The 22,639-nt window shown below is 41.7% G+C and overlaps 1 protein-coding gene across 1 annotated transcript; it reads right to left on the reverse strand.

The window, feature by feature from the left end:
- Nucleotides 1-5,963: 5,963 nt before the first annotated feature.
- On the reverse strand, nt 5,964-15,823 carry cdk9 (cyclin-dependent kinase 9 (CDC2-related kinase)). Its single transcript, XM_078425995.1, has 7 exons — nt 15,665-15,823; nt 14,061-14,142; nt 12,237-12,327; nt 11,457-11,623; nt 10,027-10,198; nt 8,617-8,765; nt 5,964-7,964 (listed from the first exon to the last, which is right to left on the reverse strand). Exons 1-7 carry the CDS (start codon nt 15,802-15,804, stop codon nt 7,599-7,601), a joined length of 1,167 nt encoding a protein of 388 aa, XP_078282121.1. The 5' UTR covers nt 15,805-15,823; the 3' UTR covers nt 5,964-7,598.
- Between the last annotated feature and the right edge of the window lie 6,816 nt (nt 15,824-22,639).

Raw genomic sequence — 22,639 nt, forward strand, 5'->3', positions numbered from 1 at the left:
CCATATATCTAAATTTTATTTAAATATTTTACCACGTCTCTTCAGTTTTTGCTTTGAAAGAATATATTCTGCTGTTTAATGCTCCTTTTGCTTCAGTATTGTGCCATTAAATAATATTCTGTGGATGTCGCCCGGATCATCACACAGAGCAGCTTCCCCAGCATCAAATTCTAGGAAAGCAGACAATATAATAAAGAACCTTTCTCACCCTAATCATTCAATCTTCTCCCCTCTCCTGTCAGGCAGCTGATACAAACGCTTGAAAGCACATAACGCAAAATTCAGGAACAGCATGTTCCTGTCTATTATCATAGGACCGAATGGTCCTCTCGTAACTTAGGGTGTAATTCTAATCTCATTACAGGCGTTGGAGTTTCCCTTTGCTAGTCAAGTCAAGTCTATTTGTCACATACACATACACGATGTGCAGTGAAATGAAAGCGGCAATGCCTGGGCATTGTGCAAAAAAAATTTTTTTTAGTTACAGCATATAAATTAAAGTTAATACAGAGAAGACAAAATTTAGTCTGAGTTATAAAAGTTAACAGTCCTGATGGCCTATGGGAAGAAACTCCGTCTCATCCTCTCCGTTTTCACAGCGTGACAGCGGAGGCGCTTGCCTGACCGTAGCATCTGGAACAGTCCGTTGCTGGGGTGGCAGGGGTCCCTCATAATCTTGCTTGCTCTCGAGCTACACCTCCTGATGTATAGGTCCTGCAGGGGGGTGAGTGTAGTTCCCATGGTACGTTCTGCCGAACGCACTACTCTCTGCAGGGCCTTCCTATCCTGGGCAGAGCTGTTCCCAAACCAGACTGTAATGTTGCCGGACAGGATGCTCTCTACAGCCCCAGAGTAGAAACAATGAAGGATCCTCAGAGACACTCTGAATTTCCTCAGCTGTCTAAGGTGGTAAAGGCGCTACTTTGCCTTACCCACCAGTGCGGCAATGTGCGTTGCCCATGTCAGATCCTCTTTGATGTGGACTCCCAGGTATTTAAAACTGCTCACCCTATCCACAATAGACCCATTTATTTCCAGTGGCGTGTATGTCCTTGGATGTTGAGCCCTTCTAAAGTCCACAATCAGCTCCTTAGTTTTTTTGACATTCAAGAGGAGGCTATTGTCCTGACACCAGAGTGCCAGATCAGCCACCTCCTCCCGGTAGGCCTTCTCATTGTTGTCGGAGATCCGGCCCACCACCAGTGTCATCAGCAAACTTGATGATGGAGTTTGAGCTGAAACTGGCCACACAGTCATGTGTGTACAGGGAGTACAGTAGGGGGCTAAGGACACAACCCTGGGGGGGTTCCTATGTTCAGGGTGAGGGGGCTAGATGTGTGTTCTCCCATCCTGACCACTTGGGGCCTGGCCGTGAGAAAGTCTAGGACCCAGTCACACAGAGGGGTGCTAAGCCCCAGTTCCAGCAGCTTCTCAGCCAGTCTGCTGGGGACTATGGTATTGAAAGCTGAACTAAAGTCAATATACAGCATCCTCACATAGCCCCCCTTCTAGCTGTTCAGATGAGAGAGAGCGGTGTGCAGAACTTGGGAGACCGCATCATCCGTGGACCTGTTCGGACGGTATGCGAACTGTAGTGGGTCCATGTTGCGAGGAAGGAGGGCACAGATGTGCGTCTTGATTAGTCTCTCGAAGCATTTCATGACAACCGAGGTGAGGGCCACCGGTCGATAGTCATTTAAACAAGCTGGAGAGGCATTCTTTGGCACTGGTACAATAATGGATCTTTTGAAGCATGCAGGGACCACGGACTTTGCCAAGGAGAGGTTAAATATTGTGGTGAGCACTGGAGCAAGCTGAGTAGCACAAGACTTTAGTACTCGCCCAGATATACCATCTGGGCCTCCAGCTTTCCTCGTGTTCACACGCGTCAGAGCCCTCCTCACGTCATGCTCGGACACCGAGAATGTGTGCACATCCCCGACGGTGGATCCCCCTCCAGCCTCGCTAGCCAGCGCCATGTCTGTGTTGTTTTTTGACAGCGAGCTAAGGGTGTTACCTGTATCGAACCGTGCATAAAAGGAGTTCAGGTCATCAGCTAAGGAGGTGCCGGCACTTCCGGTTGAGGGGGGGCTGCACCGGTAGCTAGTTATAGTCCGTAGCCCCTGCCAAAGGCGCCTGGTGTCCTGCTGCTCCATCTGCGTCTCCATCCTGTCCCTTTACCTTTTTGCGTCCTTCACCGCCCTTCGTAGTCGGTAGGACTCTACCTTGTAGTCGTCCATATTGCCGGATGCCAGGCCAGAGTTGTAAGCAGCAGTGCGAGCATTCAAAGCAATGCGAATCGACCTGTCCACCCAGGGTTTTTGGTTAGGAAAGATACTAACCCTTACCGCGGGGACAATGTTATCGGCTATTGTTGCAATGAAGTCCGTAACCGCTTCCGCAAACTCACTGACGTCTCTGGAACTTGCTTGAAACATGTTCCAGTCGACTTCGCTCAGTGCATCTTGCAGCATGGCCTCTGAATGGTCAAACCACCGCTTTACGGCCCTCGTCACTGTCGTGGTCCAACGCTACAATGCTGTAACACCAAATTCTGCATTCTATTATTTTTCTCTTTGCACTACCTGTTGGACTTGTGTATTGCTTGATTGTACTCATGCGTAATATCAAAAGTCAGGAGTGTTGAATTGTCAAATTTATCAAAACGGAACAATTAAATTCTTACTTGCAGCAGCATAACCGGTTTGTAAACGCAGTACTCAATAGATAACATAAAAAAACAATTTAACAAAATAAATTAAAAAAATATTAGTCCCTCAGCATGTACTCCTGCAGTCAGGAATGGGCCAGTTGGCAACATTCCCTGACAGATATCCCACTGTGCTGGGAGGCCAGCAGGTTTCAGAGAGATCAGTCTTGTGCTGATTTGTTCTTCTTGCAGCACTTGATGCCCATCTCCAAAGACGTCCCTGGGAACATCCTGACATGTTTTTATTGTCCGTGGTCCAGTGCAGAGTGGAGAGCCAGCGAGATCGCATCGCCCATTGATCTATGTGGTGCGAGGCAAATTGTAGTGGGTCCAGGTTTTTGATATGGTAGGAATTGATATGCGCCAACCAACTTCTCAAAGCATGTCATCACCACAGACATTAGTGCTATCGGTCAGTAGTAATTGAGGCATGTCACCTTAGTTTTCTTGAACCTGTATTATTTATGCCCATTTAAAGCAGGTGGGAACCTCAGACCTCAATAATGAGGGATTGAAGATTTCCACAAAAACACCAGCAAATTAGTTTGCGCATGTTTTGAGAACCCGACCAGGTACAGCATCAGGTCCAGACACTCTCCGAAATTCACTCATGGAACGATCTTCTGACGTCGGCCTCGGTGACTGAGATTACATTGGGTGTTATGGGAGCACGAGAAGGCACATCAATTTTTTCTCTATCGAAGTGTGCATAGAATTCATTGAGCTTGTCCAGGAGCGATGGCACTTGGTTTTGCCTTGTAGGACATGATGGAATGCAGGCCCAGCCACAGCTGCCGATCATCTGTACTATCCTCCAATTTAGAGTGAGTAATTTTAGCCTTTTATGATGACCTTATTGAGGTCGTATCTGGCCATCTTGTTTGATTATGCATCACCAGACTTGAATGTCAAAGATCAGGTCCTCAGAAGATTGCGGGCCTCCTGGTTCATCCAAAACTTCTGGTTGGGAAATATTCAGACGGTTTTGGTGGAATACCTCTCCATACATTTTGTATAAAGTTGGTAACAACCATGGCATATTTGCTCAGGTCTGTTTCCAAGTCCTTGAACATCACCCAGTCTATCAAGCAATCCCAGTCGTTTTTCTTCCTCTCCTCAAAAGCTTTGGGCAGTCCTCACCGCTGAGGATGCACTTTTCAGTCGCTGCCTGTACGCCGAGGGAAGGAGCGCAGCCACATGGTCGGATTTCCCGAAGCGAGGGTGAGGAATGCAGCAATATGTACCTTTGATAGTGGAATAGCAGTGGGCTAGGATGTTTGATCCTCTGGTGCTGCTGGCAGTTTGGAAGTCACTTCTTCAAACTGGCATTGTTGAGGTTCCCGGCTATGATAAGGCGTCAGGGTATGCCGTCTCGTGTTTGTTGATCACGGTGTGCAGCTCCTCCGGTGCTAGACGAATGTCTACCTGGAGTGCGATGTAGACTGCGATGATGATGATTGAGGTGAATTCCATCAGGAGATAAAAGGAATGGCACTTCACTGCCAGGTGTGGAGGGTAGGAGTTGGACAGGACCATTATGCCTGACCCTCAGAGTTTACTATAAGGCAGACACCACCCCTTTCCTTTGCCGATGCCTCAGTTCGGTTCATGTGATGAATGGAGAAACCTTTGGGCTGAAGGGCTGAGTATGGGAAGCTGGGGATCAGCCATATCTCAGTGAGACCGAGCACACGGCATTCCCTCATCCCTCTTTGATAAAGCAGCCTTGCCTTAAGTCCTCAACCTTATTTTCCAGTGACTGTACATTTGATTTGACTGGCTAGAAAAAGTAGCAAACAAAAGCTATTCACTGTATCTTGGGACACGTTACAATAATAAACCAATATTCTAACAGGCAGGGTAACTCTCATACACAATCATTCGAGAAAAGTGCATCAAATAGAGCAATTCATCAATTGGAGGTGTGACCGATTCCTACCCAATAGTATTACGTAGGGTAGACACAAAATGCTGGATTAAATCAGTGGGACAGGCAGCATCTCTGGAGAGAAGGAATGGGTGACATTTCGGGTCATGACCACACTTCCTTTTAGCTGAACTCTCGTGAGAGAGAGTTCTTCACAGTAGACACCTTGAGATTTCACAGTGGAACCGTCAAAATGTGTAGGAAAGAAGTGCAGATGCTGGTTTAAATCGAAGGTAGACACAAAATGCTGGAGTAGCTCAGCGAGACAGGCAGCATCTCGGTAGCGAAGGAATGGGCGACTTTTCAGGTTGAGACCCTTCTTCCTTTTTTGCTGAACTCTCGTCGGAGAACTTCTTCAAAGTAGACATGAGGAGATTTTGCAATGGAGTGGACAAAATGTGTAGGAAAGAACTGAAGATGCTGGTTTAAATCGAAGGTAGACACAAAATGCTGGAGTAACTCAGCGGGACAGACATCTCTGGAGAGAAGGAATGGGTGACATTTCGGGTTGGGACCCTTCTTCCTAGTATTACCTATTAACTAGAGTGGAAGACAGGAAGACAAATCAACCTTCAAAACTGTTGTTTGTGCAGGTATAAAATTATAGGTAACATAAACATAAATGACAAACATACTAATTATCTAGAATTCCTCCAATTATTGAAGAGTCATATGGTGCACAGTCATGTATCCAAAATATTCTAAGATTTTGTCCCTGCTCTGTATTTGAAACAACGCAAGAAGCCAAGAAGTGGGGTTTTACACATCAGGATTACACAAGGTGAAATTTGTCAAGATTAATGAATCAATTATTCTTGGAGAATTAATATCTGTGAACACTGATTGTTAGGACAGTTAAATTTAATCAGTACCCTCGACACTTAAGTAGTCAGGTGACACTAACTGACAAGGCTCTTGGCTGGTATTCTCAAAGGCAAAAATAAAACCTGAAAATGGTCTTTCAGGAGAGAGAATTCTAGAATATGATAAAATGGTCATATGTAGAAATGGATAGTAGGTCGGGATTTCCTATATTCAACACATTACAGCTATTGAATGCTGATACGCAAATAGTTAAATTTAAAACTGAGGTATTCACTGTAAATATTTAGAGTAGCTGAGAAATTTGTTGATTGGCAGTTTGAAATGTATACTGATCAGAAAACCTAGATTATTCTCCTCTCCAAAGATAAACCTAGTCAGCACTTTAAAAGTAGCACCAAAATAAATATAAATAACCAAGACAAGAAATAAAAACAAAGTTATACACAGTGAAACAGCAACAGACCACAAAGATATGAAGAGAGTAGCAAAGGATTGTCTTTGAACAATTTATTTAAAAACCTAGAATTCGTACTCACTGATGTGACTTATTATAAACTGTTAAACATTTTGCATATGTTCTAATGCTGTATTGTACAGAGCAACTAAATATTTTACATGGACATTGTTAGAACTGAAGAACTGCACATTAAATGTTTCTTAAACCACTCGAGGACTGAGCCTAAATGGACATTCTGATCACTGGAATGCAAACATCTGGAAATACTGGCATTGCACCAATAGGAACAGGCTGTTTTATTCGGCCAGTGGACAAGATGCTTTTTGGTCAAGACGGAAAGTTGGAACAAAAAAAATGAAATCAATAGCATAACTGCTTTTTTTTGTATTTTCTTTTTTTTTTTAAATGGTCTCTGAATCCATTTTGCCGAAGAAACCCGAACCCTAATGCACTTCAACAGCAGTTCTGCAACTACTTAACTGAGCTCTCGCATTGCCTTTTTTCCAGAGAGCGCAATACTCTCTGTAGCTAGAGCTAATGAAAACATTTAATTAAATAACCCAGTAAAGAGGCACACTGTCACACCATGAAGGGCAGGGGGAAGCTAATGCTTCTCAGAAAGCTGCCGATGACATTTGACTAATTTTCATTCTACTCATTTTGCTTTTATCCAGCGAAGGGTAGGCACTTATACACTCCTCTCGAGAACAGACGCAGCTATGAGGCAGTATCAGAACAGGAATCAGCAACATGTTGACGCAAACAGAATTTACTACAAAGTTTCAGTATGTACAAACCTCTATGAAGTATCAACTCATCTGCGAGGAAATTTCACTTTTTTTTCTTAAATCCGTCAATAATTGAAAAGCATGAAATGTAAAAAGCACCAATACCTCAAATAGAAGCAAATTTCTGGCAATGTTTTTGGTTTGAGGAAGCAAAGCCATAACCTCATTAAGATTCTAAAACTGACAAATGGTTCAGCAGTACTTCAACCTGGTTCAGGTGCTTATAAATGAACGGTTTTAAACACACTCCGATATAAGCTCATTAAAAAGTACGACTCAGCATCCCAAATGCCCTCGAAAGCACAAGCCTCGGGAAATAAAATATAAATCAGTTTCCTGTTTTTACCAAGAACCTCTTGCTTGATGAGCAGAAGAGAAAAGCTATTATCCAGTCTACAGTCTGTAATGCTTTGTTAACCACACTTGTTTGAGGTGAAATGATTTGACTTTTCCCATGTTCCTTTTGGGACGCTGTCTGGTTGCAATATACTTGGCGAGGGAAATCTGTGTACAAACTTAGATCCCAGGATAAAACAGAGCATGTATGTAGAGAGCCAGTTATTTTGCTCCAGGTACCGACTCACGGGTAATTCAACATCAGCTAATGTTGGAATGATTGAACAAAAATCTCTAGAATAACAAAATTATCCTCAACATAACAGCATCACTGGGAAAAAAATAAACCAATCCAAGACCCTAAAATAGAACCTGTGAATGTTACTTCTGGACCCACAGCTCTGGAGTACCTTTGACAACATCCAATTAGTAATAGGCACAATTAATGTGTAACAGTTCAACATTGATCAATCACAAGACCTCAAGTATGGCTCTATCTAAATAAATAAACAACCTGCCTCTAGCAACTCTACAATCCATTAACTTTAAACATTTTCAGAACACCCGATCGAATTCTGTCTGGTTGGCTGCAGCAGGATTCTTGTTCTGATTGGTTGCCTGCTGAGGCATGTGACTGCCTCGCCTCCTGGGAGGTGCTAAATACTCAAACATTGATTGGTTGTGGGTGGAGAGCATGTTTTTAAGGTCAGAAGGCATGGGGTCAGTCCAAAAGAAATCGTGGTTAAGAGCATCGTCACTGTCGATCCTCTGGGTGGGGTCGAGGACAAGCAACTTGTCAATGAGGTCCAGTGCATAAGGGTCCTTCACGTAGGCTTTCAACCGGTCTTTAACCTTTCGCTTCTGACCTTTAGGCAGTTCCAGCTTTTGGTACAGTTCATACTTCTCAACGTTAGGCCAAACCTGAAATCAAGCACATGTTTTATCTCCATTAAAATGAAAGGTTTGATTCTCACAATGTCCATCAACATTTTATAACTGGTAATACTGAATGCTACCCAATACTCATACCATTACAAAGTACTTCTCCTCGGCCAAAACTGGTCATGGCTTCATTCTAAAATGCAAAGATAACCCCTTTGTTTTCAATTAATTGTCCATTTAATCCTTTCTGTTTTCATCTTCAAAAACAGAAGGATTTTTGTTAAAAAGATGAACACCAACTGCAACAATACCTCTGCTATTCCCTATGCCCATGAAGTCAAATCTTCTCGCAGATCGCATCTTTCAGCAATTTCCATGGACATAACATCACACTTCATTCTGTTCATTAAACCCATCTTGTATTCAACTCCACAAAGCAGACAGCCAACTTGCAACGAGTCTCACCATTGTAGAGAAGACTACATTATTAGTGCACTGGATTGGATGCTGTACAAGTAAAGTGCTGCTTTACCTGGAAGGATTGTTTTGGAAGATATAAAAGGACAGCTGAACAAGTTCCCACATTAAAGGTGTCATTGAAATTCACACAGTACATTTACGAGCTGCCTTACATCCGAGAAATTATAAAGACTTATATGCCCTTGCAAGCATAGAGCCCAGCAGGCCATACCTCGGCTGTAATGGAGCCACAGAGCTGACTGATCAACGTTAACTGATGCTGTTCGGTGTTGCCCTGCATTATTGGACTCCGAGTCCACATCTCAGCCATGATGCATCCAGCACCCCACAGATCTATGGGAGGTCCATAGTCTCTCTCACCTGGATTTGGAGAAAGGGTAAACAAATATCTTATTAAAGGAGAGGAAGACCATGACTTGCAGAAATGCTACCCTCTCCAATTTCCTACCGTGTAAATACAATTCACTCCCAAGGATGGGTGGCCTTCAATAATTTATTCCAGGAGATGTTCTTCCATGCAACCCCACGGTGAATGCCAACTGATTAAATTACATCAAATCTCAATACTATCCCATACAAACAGATGTACTTCATCCAACATTATCCTGTGACTCCCTGGTTCATTTTTCCCTCTTCTCACTGGGAAACAAAACCACCAAATAAAATCCTCGCTGGAATTTGCTAATTGAGCATAGATCCTAGGGTGTTGAGTTTTATCCAGTTTTGTTGACAATGCCCATGGTAGATGTGGCTAGGCTATTCTCTTCCACAATGTATTACAGAATAACACTGAATACACAAGATCATAGATCAATCTTAAAGACCCAATGAATGCGAATTAAAAGAGGAAACCAGTTGTTTTAGAAAATGCTTTGAAAAATAATTCCATGTTCAACTTGAGAAATCGGCTTACAATATTAAAAACAAAAAAGATGATTAAACAGGTTATTTACAAGAGTTAGCTGGAAATCTCTATTGGTTAAAAGTTGTTCCTTGTCTATGAATTGAAATTAGAACAGCTGCAGTCAATATCACAAGCGAAGAGAAAGCTGGTGAGAAAGAGATAGAGACCTCTCCTGGCTACAAGATGTATACCCTCAGATTATTTTCCACTGTATAAGCACCTCCAATGGGCACTGCACATGCCCCAAATGTTCGCTGTACTATACCATAATTACATATGTTAACGAACAGTATCAGATACAAATTCTAATTAGCCTTGTATGAAAAAAAAATCATCTGTCATTGTGACTTTCACAATCATTATAAAGGTTTATTAAACCTTGGAGACCCCAAAAGAATCTTGGAACAGAGATGATATGATTCTCACAATTATGACAAAATTATATACAAACATCACTTTGGCCCACGTTCTAGATTCTTTTTGGGTTTCCAAGGTTTAAAAAACTTTTATGATGGTGAGAGTCTACTTAGACAATAAAAGTGGGCGGATGAGGGGCTGTTGCTTGGAGTTGATAGGTAAATGGAAAGGAATTATTTCCTCTTTTTGCTTATCAGATGCAAGCATCACTGACAAGGCTGTGAAAGTGGTGGCAATTTCAGAGGGCAGTTTATGTAGAAACAAATATTACCAAGCTAGACACAGCTTAGGGCCACTTACCTAACAAGAGCTCTGGTGGTCGGTACCACAGGGTCACCACCCTGTTGGTGTAGCGATTTGGCTGGCTGTTCTTAGCCAGACTGAATGCTCGAGCCAGACCAAAGTCGGCCAGTTTCAGCACACCATCCCGAGTGATTAGAACATTGGCTGCTTTCATATCTCGATGCAAAATCTGCAAACAAAAATGCAAAGATAATGTATAGCTGTTACTAAAGTGAATAGCTTTGCAGTTAAAAGGTCCAGTCAAAAAGGCCCAACAGAGGATGTACTTCATGCGGCAACTGAAGAAACACAATCTGCCACAGGCAATGATGGTCCAATTCTATACTATCATTGAGTCCGTCCTCACCTTCTCCATCATGGTCTGGTTTGGCTCAGCCACCAAGCACGACATCCGGAGGCTGCAACGGATCGTTCGCACAGCTGAGAAGGTTGTTGGCTGCAACCTTCCCCCCATTAACGAATTGTACACTGCAAGGGCCAGGAAGCGAACGGGCAAGATCATCTCTGACCCCTCTCACCCTGGCCACAAACTCTTCAAAGCACTTCCTTCTGGAAGGCGACTCCGGACTGTCAAAGCAGCCACAGCCAGACATAAAAACAGCTTTTTTTCCACGAGTGATAGTTCTACTCAATAACCAAAGTCTGTAGTCTCTTTTTTGCTCTGGGTTATTTTCACCCACATGTTTAGACCGTAATGTTGTATCCTTATTGTTTTGATGTGGTTATGCTTTATTCTTAATTGTTAACTGTATGTTTGTGTTGTCATTTGAGAGTGGAGCACCAAGGCACATTCCTTGTGTATGCACATACTTGGGCAATAAACTTATTCATTCATTCATTATTGAGATCCACACTTGAAATGGTGAGCCTTGGAGAGCTCATTATTACATTGAGGTGTCTTGCACAATTGGCCTGTTAAAAAAGACAGAGACTTGTATTTAACCAGCAATTATTTTGAAGTGCAGTATCACATAGGGATGTACAGTGATCACCATGCACACAAGAAGCTACACAAAAAATGGCAGACAGGATTGTTTTAATTAATTTAGAATTTGAGAACATCATTGCCATTTCCTAAATGAGAAAATGAAGGCACTGATGTGTCTTCGTGGACTAATACATCCTCTGTGGGGCAAAAATAGTCTCAAACTGCAACAGTGCTTTTCACAACATCAAGACATGTAAAAGAACTTTACATCCAACAATACTGACCATTTAATCTATGCTGTCAGTTCAAAAGTCAAACCTCAGTCTTGAAATAATCCCCACTTAATAGAGCTCCAGGTTACTTTCGTTAACAAGATTAATATAAAGCAGCAATGTACATTTAGCTTCACAGTGGTCAGCTACTCACATGGCTGTGACCAAGACTGCAAGCTGAGCTCTGTGAGCAACCCATCAAACCCCGCTAGGTCACTCTATCTCACCTTGTTCCGATGGATGTAGTAGAGCCCATTCAGCAACATCTGCATCACCTTCTTGATTTCTGCCAAAGTGAACTTCACGTTTGCATTGCTGAGCAGTCCAGCCAGGTCATGCTCGCAGAAGTCAAAGACCAGGTAGATGCTGCCCTTGTAGCGATTATACTGCGTGGCTGGAGGGATTACACAGAAATAATCCATCACTGCCCCCTTTCAGCATCACTGTCTCCGCTACAAACTCCACTCTCATTTGTTTGAACTGAAACAACAGTGAGCTGGGAACAGAGACAAGGGTTGGAGGATATTTGGTTTGCTGAGTCTTCCTTACCTATACTTTCACCAGCCATTACTTCAGGCAATAGGCTGAACAGAGTGCAGTTCTCAAGCTAGATCAGTGATTGGCAAATCAATATTCTCGTATACAAATAGATGGACAGCAAAAAGATCAGTCAGCATTCATGCTTGCTATTCACTGGAAAAATACATGGCCATGAGGATTGCAGAGGAATAGCTTTGATGGAGAGATGTAACACTAAATTAAGATTTGCAAGAGTCAATATGCGTTCTTCCAACGCATGGACCCTCACCAAACCATTTGATTTTGTTCCATGAACAAACTATGAACAACCATGAACAAACTATGTATCTGCATAAGGACAGCTCTCTGCTGCAGAGCAATCTCAGTTAATTGTAACAGGAAATTCAAGGCATTTAACTGGTGATGCCAGAAGTGCACTTACTTAAGGTATGATCCTCTGAACGAGTTGCATTTTGAGAAAAACTCACCTTTAGTGCGACAGATCTCAATAAGATTCACCACATTTTCGTGCTTCAACAGTTGCAGGATTTTGATTTCTCTCAAGGCCGTAATGGGAAACTAATGAAAATGTTTAAAATAATTATTTGCATTGTATTTCTGGATGTAAACTTTTTCCTTTAACTGAAAAGATATTCACAAAATTGTTGCATCCCAAAAACATTTATACTACTTGTAGATTTAACTTATCATTATTTCAGCACACTCCCTGTTGGCCACTCGAGATCAAGTAAGACTCTGCTCTCACTGCCCTAACTGCGACCATTTTGTTCAGTTGTCATCTAAGCACGTTGCACTACAATGCTTCTTTGTTAAGCAATACCTCAATTTCTAAATTCAAACCCTTATTTTAAACCCTATTATGTGAAGCCTATCTATTTCTGAATAAACAAGAGCAGACACTTTCTCCTTTGTTATAGAACCCTTATGAAACTGAATCTGGAATATTATATATGGGTCTAGTCTTCAAAACGGAAAGACATTATTGTGATAGAGGGACTCCAGCAAAGGTTCACCTGGTTGATTTTGGAGATGGCAAGTATGGCATAAGAGGAGATTAAGTAGACTAGGTACGTGGATGCATGTTTAATAGAGCGAAAGATGATCTCACAAAACATTCTTATGGGGGCTTGGCAACGATGATGTTTCCAATAGCTGGGATGTCTGGAACCAAGCATCAGAATCAAAAAATATTCAGACACAAGGAATTTATTTCGAGGCGAATTAATCTGTGGAATCCTCTGCTCAAGAGAGCAGTGGAGGATCAGTCACTGAGGATCATACGTCTATAAATATTAAGGGAAATTAAATTAGTGCAGGAAAGTGAAAAGGTAAAAATATGCCCTGGTCTTATTGAATAATGGAGCAGGAGGGGCCAAACAGCCTATTTTTTATGCTACATTCCAGTTTTGCAATCAGCAGGGAGAGCTGGTCTTCTATATTCTGACCACTTGCTTGTTCTCGTTTAACTGCCCCATCCCTGTTGAGGTCTAAGTTCTGGCCTTTCAAGTCGATGTTTTTTCACATGCACAAGTATGGTGAGCTACAGCCCCAATTAAAATTTTGCCTGCAGAAGCATCACAAGCACAGACCTTTATTTCTTCCCTAACTGTCTCTGTCACTCTTTCCCTCTTTAAGATGTTCATTAAAACATGCGCCGATCAGGTTCTTGATCACCTTTCATTGTTATTTATTTAGCACTCATTAATAACATTCTTCTGAAGTGCGCTACTAACCTGTTGTAACATTAAAGGCACTATATATCAACATATATTGTTGAGGTTAGGACTTCCATCTCACCTGAACTGACAACTTAGGATAGGACAGGTACCAGCACAGTAAGAAATGCAAACACAAAAGAACGGCTCAAATATCTGGTAAAACTAGTAAAACATTTGATTTACTGTGTTATATGCATACAATTTCCTGCCTTTCTGCCACAAAAGGTTCAACTGATAACGGTACCTGCCTAGTGTGGTAAGTGACACAAGCTGCATTTTCCGTGGTTTGACAGGTAGTCCACCAGACGCGATTAAAATGAAACCAAGATTGGAAGCAACTCTCCAAATTAATGTATGGAATTTTGGCTTCTGCTAAACGACTAGTTATGGGCACTGCCAAGGCTCACACAAGTGGTAATTTGGTTGAGGTATCAAGGAAAGCCTTCAAATTGCAATCTGCAATTCAACTTCCCCAAAAGAAATATGCACACTATGCAACCAACAGAAGCATCATAGGAGACAAAGTTAACTTTAATATCCAGACTAACGATAGAATACTGGGAACATACATACCCCTTCCTTTTCATTTTCCATTAGCACTTTCTTCAAAGCCACTTTTTTTCCTGTCTGCCGATGTCGTGCTTTAAACACCTCCCTGTAAAACAATTACAGCACTTTTAGCCAACACACTCCAGTGACCAAAAAATCCCTCACACTATTGAGCTCTTTCCAATGCTCTCAAGTTATGCTTTTAAAACATTTCACCACATTTATAATCAGTATTCTGTCTGGAAACAATATCAACCAGCTAATTAAATTAAGAATATGTGGGTTTTTTTAAATGGAGAGAAACTATTAAATACTGACAAACAGAAACACAGGTGTCTCATACATTCAATGTGCTGAGATGACAAGCAATTCAGGGAAAGAGCACACTGCATTTCTATTCCACAAAGGTTGCAGTACAAGGGCAAAGTCTTTCTTCCAATGTGCAAGGCATGTTCAGTAAGACAATACATGATGCATTATGTGTGACTTTAGTCTTTATCTTGCAAACAATTCAGTTCCTTTTCACAAAAATATATTATTTTAATTCCCAGAATGAAATGTTTATTTCATGAAAGAAAATTGAGTGGAGTGACTCATCCAGAATGAGTCAAGATCGCAGAGACAGTGAGACTTTCACAGGGTGAATGATAAAGAGACTGGTTCTCCCGGCTAAATTTCAGAGGACGGTCTAATAATCAGGGATAGACTATTTAGGATTAAGTTAAGGAAGAATTTCTACATTCAAAAGCTCAAATGTGTAAGAATTTTCTATTTCAGAAAATTTGGACACAGCCATCCAAGTACATTTGTTGGTGAAATAACAATGATTTCAACTGAAGGGAATTATGGCAAGTGAAGATCAGAAAGGAATATGAAGGCAGAAGTTCATCCAACACTACAAACCAGAACCAATTCTTTATGTTCAAATCTCTCCTCTAGAGGCAATAAGATCATGACCAGATAAGTCTTTTTGATGTTTACTCAAGGTTAAACATTAAGGAACCGAAGTATTCTGATCAGAATACCATGGGATCTTTCACATCGACGGCAGATAGGTTCAGTTCAACATCTCCTTCGAGAGGCAGCTCTGATTGTGCGGCACTTCCTCACGACAGTGGTCAGCCAAGTGCTTTGTGCCTAAGTCTCTGTAAAGGGAATGGAGCTCACATCCGGCTAACTCAGAGTAAACCCAGGGTAGGGAAATCCAGAACCAGAGGACAAAGTGAGGGGGGAGATTAAATAAGAACCTGAGGTGCAGCATTTTCACCCAGAAGATGGTGGGTACATGGAACGAGTTGTTAGAGGTGGTAGATGAGGTAGGTACAATAACATTTGGACGGGTACATGGATAGGAAAGGATTAGAGGGATATGGGCCAAACACTACACTGGCTAACAGAACTAGCTTGGACGAGTTAGACCGAAGGGTCTATTTCCATGCTCGATGACTTTGTGATCAAGTGGATCGAATTATGTTCCTGGTCTGACTGGTACGAACGGGGAAGGAGACTGGTTTGCCAGCCGTAACCCTGGTGCTTCGAGCCAGTTATCCTCGGCCCCATTCGCAAGTCTCGGGCCTTGGGCCTCCCGTCACGTCCCGTCCTCGCCTCGCCTCTGCAGCCAGCCTCACCCAAAGGTGCCCTGCCCGATCTTCGCCATCTTCTCGTACTTGGCGACCTCATCGCAAAACTGGAAGTCCAGCACCTCGTAGTACTTCACCATGTCGGCGCTGAGCCGGACCCCCATGCCGCCGTCCGGGCACCGCGCCATCCTCCACTGCGCGCTCGGAGGTTCCGGACCCCCGCGACAGCGGCTCCAGCGGCCGGGCGCCGCACTGCAGCCGTCCCGGGGCTAGAGCTCACCTCCAGCGGCTCCAGCGGCCGGGCGCCGCACTGCAGCCGTCCCGGGGCGAGAGATCACCGGCAGCGGCTCCAGCGGCCGGGCGCCGCACTGCAGCGTCCCGGGGCTAAAGCTCACCTCCAGCGACCGGGCGCCGCACTGCAGCCGTCCCGGGGCGAGAGCTCACCAGCAGCGGCTCCAGCGGCCGGGCGCCGCACTGCAGCCGTCCCGGGGCGAGAGCTCACCGGCAGCGGCTCCAGCGGCCGGGCGCCGCACTGCAGCCGCTCTAACTTCAAACTTGGGCCAGTTTCAATAGTTGCAAGTTATTAACTTTTACTGTGGGGACTAATGCATTTGTGTCTCAATAAACCGTATTTTGCCTCTTTTATCCATTTTGTACTTATTGTAGATTTTCATCGATAAAAGGTTGAGCTGGAATTATTTGGCTGGTTAATATTTTATTGGCCAATCATTAATTTTCATATGTTCAACCCCAAGAGATTCAAATAAGGTGTAGAAAGAAAAGTAAATTAAGTTTAGTTTAGTTTAGTTTATTTGTCATTCCACTCCTTACAGATCATGCAACGAATGGGACGAAACAGAGTGCCGCCGGAGGCCATAGTGCAATACAAATGCAAAACATACAGACAGGGGATGACAGTGCAGTACAATACGATACAGTACAATACAATTAGACAGTGCAATACAATACAATATAGATAGGGGATTAAAGCATGTAAACGGTAAAAGGTAAAGCATTTAACCTAGAGTTTCCATTGATAGTTTCCATTAAAATGATTAAAATAATAGTTTCAAATAAAATATGCCTGAAATGCTCATGAGATCAATTATCCTTTTAAGGTGAAATTCCTTACAAGAATGTAGAAAGAATAAAATGTACAAAGTCCTTCTCAGACTTTCAGAGTAGATGCATTGAGCAGTCGGAGTTTCAAGAGCCAAGGCACACCGTCTAAAAGATCATCATTTAATACAAAGATGTTACAAACATTCGCATCTGAAAAACAGTGAATCTTTGGAACATTCTATCCATGAGGGAACTATCTATCCAGTACGATATTAAGAGAGATCAATAGGTTTTGGGATATAAAGAGAATGAAGGGGAAGAGGATTAGTGCAGGAAAGTGGTTCTGTTGTAAAAGGTCAGACATTGGACTACTCCTGTTTCTTTTTCATATATTTCTATATTTTGACAAGAGTTAAGAATGTTTAATTGTCATATGTACCGGCAGTAGAACAATGAAATTCTTCCTTGCTGTAGCTTAACTGGCCCATTAACCCAATAACACACGGATAAATATATAACTAATAATAAAACAAAATAATAACTGTAATACTGAACATAATAGTGTAAAGCCAAAGTCCAGAGTGTAAACAAAGATGTAGTCCATAGAAGATTATAGTTGCTGAGTTAATGTTCAGTAACCTAATGGTTGCTGGGAAGAAGCTTTTCTTGAACTTGGTTGTTGTGTTTTTCATACCTTATTCCTAATGGTAGCAGTGAAATGAGAGCTTGGCCGGGGTGGTGTGGGTCTCTGAGGATATTGGCTCCCTGTTTTATTTTTGTTTTAAAGGAGACATACCTTGAGGAGATTTTGCAGTGGAACAGACAAAATGTGTAAGAAGGAACTGCAGATGCTGGTTTAAACCGAAGATAGACACAAAAATCTGGAGTAACTCAGCGGGACAAGCAGCATCTTTGGAGAGAAGGAATGGGTGACGTTTCGGGTCGAGGCCCTTCTAGTTTTAGTTTAGTTTATTCTTGTCACATGCACCGAGGTAGACAGAGACTTAAAAGTGGAGGATAGTAAATGAGTTGACAGAAAAGGCTAAACAACCTTCTCCTAAGCTCAATCAACTAAGATTCCAGTGCTTAGTGCTCACCACATGTGGCTCACGTTGGGGCTCACGTTGTCGACCTCCCCGTGGTGAGCCCTGTCAACTGACCTCAGTCAGGCGAATGACAACAAACAGAAACAGCAGAAGCAGAAGCAGCTTCATAACTTCTGCTGCCTCAAACGCAAGAAGAAGAAGACCACATGTGAAAGCTCAAATATGCAGGTCCAGAGACGCACACTTTGCACTGAAATAAAAGAAGAACATCCCTAAAGGATCTTCTAAGGCATTTGTTGCTTTGGACTATTTTAATATTGACCAACACAGGAGCACTAACATAACTCAGGACCATGAACAACGTGTATTTTTTGTGGGTTTAATCTTAGAAAAATATTGCAAGTTACTTACTATGAAACTAATTAGTGAATCAGTTACCAGGATGGCCATAAATGCAAAATGGGCTCCTTGCTGTAAACGTTTATGATTGTAAAATAGATGAAAAATGACACTGAAGCAAATCAAAAATATTATAGTATATGTGTAGGAAGGAACTGCAGATACTGGTTTAAACTGAAGATAGACACAAAAAGCTAGAGTAACTCAGTATCTCCGGAGAATAAGAATAGGTGACGTTTTGGGTCAAGACCCTTCTCTCTCGACTCGAAACGTCACCTCTTCCTTTTCTCCAGGGATGCTGTCGGACCCACTGAATTACTCCGGCTTTTAGTGTCTATCAAAAAGTGAATTGAATAGCTTGAGGAGCAGACCCTGGTTGTTCAGTGATAGATGGCTGATCCATTTGTGAAGGGGCTCCAGCAATCTTTGAAACCATAATCTGCTCTAGGCTTCCAGTTGTGCTGATAAGGGCCCCTAGTAACTTCCACATTACTTTACAACACAGAACGAGGCATTTCAGCCAATCTAGTTTACCTTGATTTACAGAGCAAAACATTCCCCGACTAATTTTCCCTGCAACCTTTTTCTATTAACCTTTTCCCCAGATTCCACCATACATCCATATTAGGAGCAATCCACAGTAGCCAATTCATCACCAACTTAGAGGAATTTGGGATATGACAGGAAACCAATACAGTCAGAGGAAACCCATGAAGTCAAAGGGAAATATGCACATCCATACACTCAACACGAGGTCATGACTGAACCCGGGTCACTCTGTAGCCTTTGTTTACTGGCAGGATGTTCAATCAATATGCATCAAGACCGAAGATGAAAGTTAAAATGTATTTTGTGCGCAAGAACAAACTCCAGGAAATTCCTTTGGACACAATGGAAAAGGGGAGTTGTCACCAACAGTCTGAGATTTGTTGTCTTCAAAAATAATTTGGATGGTGAAAAAACATTGTAAAGTAAACCTATTACTGATGACATTATGGCTTAAAAATTAAAGTGTTTATCCATTGTGGTAGTGTATGCATCTGTTTCACTCCCAGCATGATAGTACGGGATAGTGAATTCATCCCCATGACAAGAGTAAATTACTGGATTAGTGTAAAACCCAAATCTTCCACTGATGATTTTTTGCAACAATAATCTAGCATCTGGAATGTAGTAAATCCTGCTGTCCTTATCATTGCTTTATCTACATATGATCCCAGTGACACACTGCATTATTTACTCAGTTTTATAGTAATGGGAAATAAATGGCATGCAACTTGCATGCAAAAATCATAGGCAATGTCTAACAGACAAGCCTTCTGTTAAAACATCATTAAACCATGGTAGATGATCATAGCTCTAAGAGATTTTTAAACGGATATGTGTAACAGTGTAAGCAGTGTAACAGTTGAGGCTTCTATCTTAATTAGAAAGATGCACTTGCTTGTGCACTTAAGCACAAATGAATGTAAGAAATAGGAACAGAAACAGACTACACACCTCACATGCATGCTCTGAAATTTGGAAGGTTCATGGCTGATTGTCAACTGGAATTCCAATCGATTGCCATAACCCATGGATGTCCCTCATAAATTCAATATTCCAGCAAGGATATTTATGGAAAAAGAAACCATAACTGCAATTGTTACAATTCTTGTCAGCATATCCGTTGAAAACCTAAAAAGATGGAATGAGGACATTATGTCAACATTAATGATGCATAATGCATTCTTCCCATGCATAGCTTTTGCCCTATCTCCTAGTGAAAAGTGTTTTCTTTTTGACATTAGTGACATGGAAACAAGGAACAATTTGCTATGATATAACATCTGCTTTATATTGTAAATAGCACTAAAATGCAGGAAACATATCAGTGCATTGGCACCCATCAGTTCTCCTAAATAGCAATAAGATAACGACAAAATAAACTGTTTCAATCATGTTGAATGAGGGACAAATATTAACTACGACAAGTTCCCTGTACTCCTTCTTTAAAATTTATCTGAGAGCAGATGTGTCCTTTTTAAAGACCGTACTTCCAACATTGTTGCCCCTTCGAAGCACTGAATTGGAGTGTGGGAGACTGAAAGTCAGTCGAGTGAGTGGGGCATGAGGTCTACATTGAGCAATGAAACTACCGACAGATAATCTGTCAACTGCAATCTGAATCAAACACTAATTGGACAGCAAAGCTACTTCATGTTGGCAGCAAACCTCCATTCTCAAATATACAGCTAATTCAGCAACTCAACAGCCTCTTGATCACAACCTCAGTATAAAGAAACAGTGATAAACATCCTAGAGTGTCTGTTGCTCAATAGCCATCTGATCCATCTCAGCTGTGGAGGATTCTTACCAATTTTCTTGGAAAACTTAAAAGGATCCTGGTGACAATTAGTGGACAATATTACCTTGCTGCCAGATTACATTAATTGACAGAAAGCAGCAAAGTTGATACCTTGATCAGACAAAGAGGGAAATTGTCTGAATAAGAGTATTATAAAATCTGAATTGGATTGTTGAATTCATTTTGTTTGGCAAGTGCAGGCTTTAAGGAGAAGATTCTTAGATTTAATATAGCCAATACTCTGTGGGAAGACAGATTCTGTTTTCGTCTCATGCATGTATTACTGCTTAAATATAGCTCTCTCTCAGTATTACCCATCAACAAACTTGTAATTAAAGTTTGAAAAATGAAAATTTGAACGAAGTGTGTTTACTTAAAGAATTAATTGCATTTATTTTACTAGTAGTATTTATTGAATACTCAATTTTGTTTTATTTTCTGTTGCCTCAATAAAGCAAGCAACAACTCTTTCATTTTCATCTGTAAGTGCGTTAATATAAAGATTTTATTAACAGATGATAGGAGATAATGGCATTCGCTCAAAACCTGGATTAGGTCATTCTATTATTTGCCATTCTGCACATAACCAATATTGTCAGCTCTAATAGACTGCTGTCATATTCACTTCCAACACAACAAATTATGATCATTGTGCAGTCAGGACAATTTAAACAGTCACAGAGTGGAACCTCTATTAGCTATTAGATTGAAAAGAATGATCTTTTTGGATTGGCGTCAGGGAATACTGAATAACCCAAAAATGTCAAATTTTGATCTTGAATATGCATCAAGTAATAGGCTAGGCAGAAAAATGAAAAGTGTAATTTAAAATTGAATGCAATGGACTGTGCAGTTGGTTTGTGACAGGCAGGAGATTGGTGTTAGCACTGCACCATGTGATTCGTGTTTGTGCAAATATTGTCATTCTGCCAGAGAGGAAGAGGGATAGTTTGCGCAGATGGTGGAGGATTCTACTCATTTACTAACATCATCTCATTAGATGCCTGGTGGCAGTGGAAATGCAGACACATAACACTGTTAATACTGCAACTGCTTCAGCAGTGGATTTGGAAATCATTGAGGGTGTGTGTGTGTGTGCGAGCAGGAAATATATTGTCAAACTAAACGTTGGGATGGAGGCCTGCTTTCTCTTGGAGGCTGAATTCGAAAACCTTCAGGTGAAAATTTGTCCCTGGCAATAGCACAAGACAGACAAGAGCCGAAGGGAACCCATTACATGCCACTTACTTCATGCAATGCTAGTGAACAGGAGGTGGCCACTGATGTCAAAGGCACACCTCCACCTCTTTAAAAGGCAACTTTATGGAATTTGGGACCCACTGTAATATTGACCTTTAAGCCACAATTAGTTTCTCCCTGAATAATTACAAATATTTTGCACGACAGGTAATTACCCATACTCCAATGCCGATGTAAATATATAAAATGTGGATTATGATTTGTGTATTGGATGGCAAGACCCGCCGCTGCTGGTAGAGCTGCTGCCTCAAAGCGCCAGAGACCCGGGTTCGATATTGACCTCTGGTGCTGCCGAGTTTGCACATTTTCCCTGTGACCACATGGGTTTTCATTAGGGTTTGCCTCATGCCAAAGATGTGCAGCTTTGTAGGTTAATTAGCCACTGTAAATATTCCTTTTGGAAAGCATGAATGAGAAATTGGGATAACAAAGATCTAGTGTGAATGGATAATCAATGGTCAGCATAGATCTCGTGAGCTGAAGAGCCTCTTTCCATGCTCTAAACTATGATCCACTGTTAAAACAACAGCTGAAGAAACAACAAATGACCATAGACTGTGGCCAATAACAGCAATGTCCTGACTAGATTCTCTCTCTAGATCTGGGGAAAATGCAATCAGGTGAAGGAATCGCTTAAAAAAGACATAAATTCAGCAAGGGGCAATTTGTAGTCAAGTATATTTCCTGCTATTGAGTTTGAATTCTATTATTATACTCTTAATGGTTAGTAATGTCATTTCCCAGACTTCCTCGTGCTCTACGCCAGATAGAGTGGACTCTTTTGCAAGTTCCACGCATTAATAAAATAATCTGTCCAATCTATGTCAAAGTAAATTTTGAAATGTCTTTCATAGTTACTGATCATAATTAGACAGACTCATAAGATGTCGTTAGTGGCCCACATTACAC

Source organism: Rhinoraja longicauda, chromosome 31 (assembly GCF_053455715.1).
Source record: "Rhinoraja longicauda isolate Sanriku21f chromosome 31, sRhiLon1.1, whole genome shotgun sequence".
Lineage (NCBI taxonomy): Eukaryota > Metazoa > Chordata > Chondrichthyes > Rajiformes > Arhynchobatidae > Rhinoraja > Rhinoraja longicauda.

Bases quoted from the DNA above. Each gene is read 5' to 3' on its own strand.
- cdk9 (XM_078425995.1), bottom strand. From the start codon at position 15,804: ATGGCGCGGTGCCCGGACGGCGGCATGGGGGTCCGGCTCAGCGCCGAC. The intron at 12,328-14,060 runs GTATGTATGTTC...CATTTTCATTAG, and splicing joins TGGAAAATGAAAAGGAAGGG to TTTCCCATTACGGCCTTGAG. The intron at 11,624-12,236 runs GTGAGTTTTTCT...TAATCCCTCCAG, and splicing joins TGAGATCTGTCGCACTAAAG to CCACGCAGTATAATCGCTAC.